We start from the raw sequence: 2,580 nt of genomic DNA on the forward strand, positions 1-2,580 counted from the left end.
CTCACATTACAGACAATGAAAATTGATTGTGTTACTTTGTGAAAACTAAAAAAAAAAGTGTTAAAATATGCGCTGTTGTTGTTTAAGTCTTTTTTTATGGTAAAGAATACAAAAGTGCCTGACAAATCAATAACAAGCTTATTTTCATGAACTTTTGTGTTTTAATGAACTAACATTACATTACCATATAGCATGGTAAAGGGGAGAATGAATTATCGCTGATAGATACCATACTAAAAAGAAAATAATAAAAATCTTTACATTGATTGGTGCCATATTTTGTCTTTATTAGAGAAAAACTTGAAGCCTGGCTTGTTGAGATAAAAAAGCGAATGGAATTTGAAAAAGCACAGATTAAGATTCTACCATGGAACAGTAATAAGAGGAAGCTAGCAGTGAGTCACCTGGATTGGCAGCCAGACACAAGCTTCAAACTAAGAGACATTGTAACAAGCAAATACCGGGGGTACTACGGTCAAGCAAAAGCTTGTAAGTTAACTCCTGGTCAACTCCTTTGTCCTGTTGATACAACTCAAAGGGAAGCGATAAATTTAAAGGAAAATGTCATGACAGAAATCAATTCAGTTAAAATGAGTTTGGAGGAAGAAGGACTTGAGGCGATAAGAGTGTCTTCAGGTGATCTGATCAAGTCTGGAGATTTGCAGAGTACTTTGGTAAATGAAAACAAGACTGAGAAAAATAGAAGGTAAATTCATAGCAAAACATGATACTGCTGGAGTACATACATTCAGTACTAGTTCCCTAATTATTTTTTTTTAGAAATGGAGCAAAAAAGAAAATTACATTCAAAGTTAAGTCTCGAGAGTGCCATTTTTGGCAATTTTAAGGTGTAATGATCATATTCTACTGTATTGATTAGCAGTGCATGTTTAAGAAGAGTTCTATGGTGTTTTTTTTTTTTGCAATGTTAAATAATGTGCAGCAACAAATACTTGGTCCATGAGTATGAAAGCGTGAGAGGTCCACCTCCCTTACCCCACCCCCAAAGTTGTAAGACGTGCTTTAGATGTCCTACAGGCAGGCAATATTTTAAGCTCTGTCTACACTATCATTTTCTATGACAAATTTGTGTGATTTGCCATATATGGACATATATAATGATTTCATATCATGCGCATCATATCAAATTTTATTCAAAAATATCGTCTTTGTAGCTTTCCAGCTAAATTGTGACTGATAATGATATACTGAGTACATGTGCAACATAAAAAATGAACAACATGGTTAACTACAATTAAATAACAAACAAAATTAACCTAATCTAAATTAGGAAAAAGCAAATTGATAAAGATGAATTTGTTAAAATTGTGGTCTGTTGGTTCTGATAATTTGATTTAGAATATTTATGAGCTGTGGTGTGGGGCTATTTTTGTACCTATTAGTTGTGAATTTTGGTAATTTATATGTATTATATTTTCTTAGATTAAATCCAGAGGATATTTATTTCAGAGAAAATAGCAAAAACATGCTAGAATGTAAAATTTTTAAAAATCTATTTTATTTCACTAAACTGATGTTTATGTATCTATACATCTAGCTGTGCTGTTATTTTTCCCAATTTCAATGTTAAAACAACACTTTATGATTTTATGATAGTTTTTGCATGAGAAATGCTTGAAATCATAAAATTTGAAGGCTGATTTCTCATATATTTTTCTTTAAACCGCTGTATGCTTAAAGGCTTGTAAACTTCATAAGGAAATTTCGGATTTGAATGATTTTTTTAACCATTTAATAGCTCTTATTTTACTCTTTAACACTGTATTAATAACTCGAAATCGATTTTTGCGACGAGTGACTGGTTTGGCTTGTCTTTGCCACATATATGGACATAGTGATGTCATATGACACCCATATATGGGCATTATGCCCATAACTTGTTAGTCTGGATAGAGATTTATAGAAAATTTGATACATTAATAATTTACAAATTATTTAATTAGTAGGGCTCGTTTGGAAGAGTGGCTTACCGCAAAGGGTAAGACACCGCACACGGTCAAAAGAAATGTTCGGAGAGAAACATTTGATGTTGTCAGACTCAGTCCAGAACTAGAGCAATGTGTTCCAGTGGATGAGGATGCCCGTTTGGAAAGAAGTGAAGTGGATGTGAATTGCGCCCTCGATGAATGCCTTCACAGCTGTCTTGGTTTCATGAACGAGGTTAAAATTTCATTGATTTTTTTAAAGTTCGAATAAAAATTTGAAATATCTGATAAAAACAAGATCTGATAAAACCTTAAAGATCTAATTAAATCATGAAAACCTATCTTTTAAATTTTCATTAAAAAAAGTATTAATGATAAATAAAAGTGAGATTCTAATATAATATTAAAATACTACAAAACAGCTTTTGATTGCATTTTAGTTTATGTTATAGCTGAATACTTGAAGTTTTCTTATAGGAATGTGAATATAAAGAAAAAAACTTTTTGGTCAGTTAACATACTTTTGATTTTTCTTTTAATATCTTAGATAAAGAATGAAAGCAAAGTTAGTGATTGGCTAGAAGAGCTACATGAACGCTGCCCTCAAGTAAGAAGTAGAGCTTTGTTTTGGGTT

The 2,580-nt window shown here is 31.6% G+C and overlaps 1 protein-coding gene across 2 annotated transcripts; it reads left to right on the plus strand.

The window, feature by feature from the left end:
- Window positions 1–299: 299 nt before the first annotated feature.
- LOC117107342 lies at window positions 300–2,580 on the plus strand (the record flags this gene model as incomplete). 2 transcript variants are annotated; one of them, XM_033248991.1, is given in 3 exon segments in its annotated part: window positions 300–706; window positions 1,965–2,181; window positions 2,494–2,580. In XM_033248991.1, coding segments are annotated over 3 exon segments (678 nt in total), but the record flags the coding sequence as incomplete, so codon positions are not given.

Source organism: Anneissia japonica, unplaced genomic scaffold (assembly GCF_011630105.1).
Source record: "Anneissia japonica isolate Jap-2015-1 unplaced genomic scaffold, ASM1163010v1 scaffold156912_len4470_cov107, whole genome shotgun sequence".
Lineage (NCBI taxonomy): Eukaryota > Metazoa > Echinodermata > Crinoidea > Comatulida > Comatulidae > Anneissia > Anneissia japonica.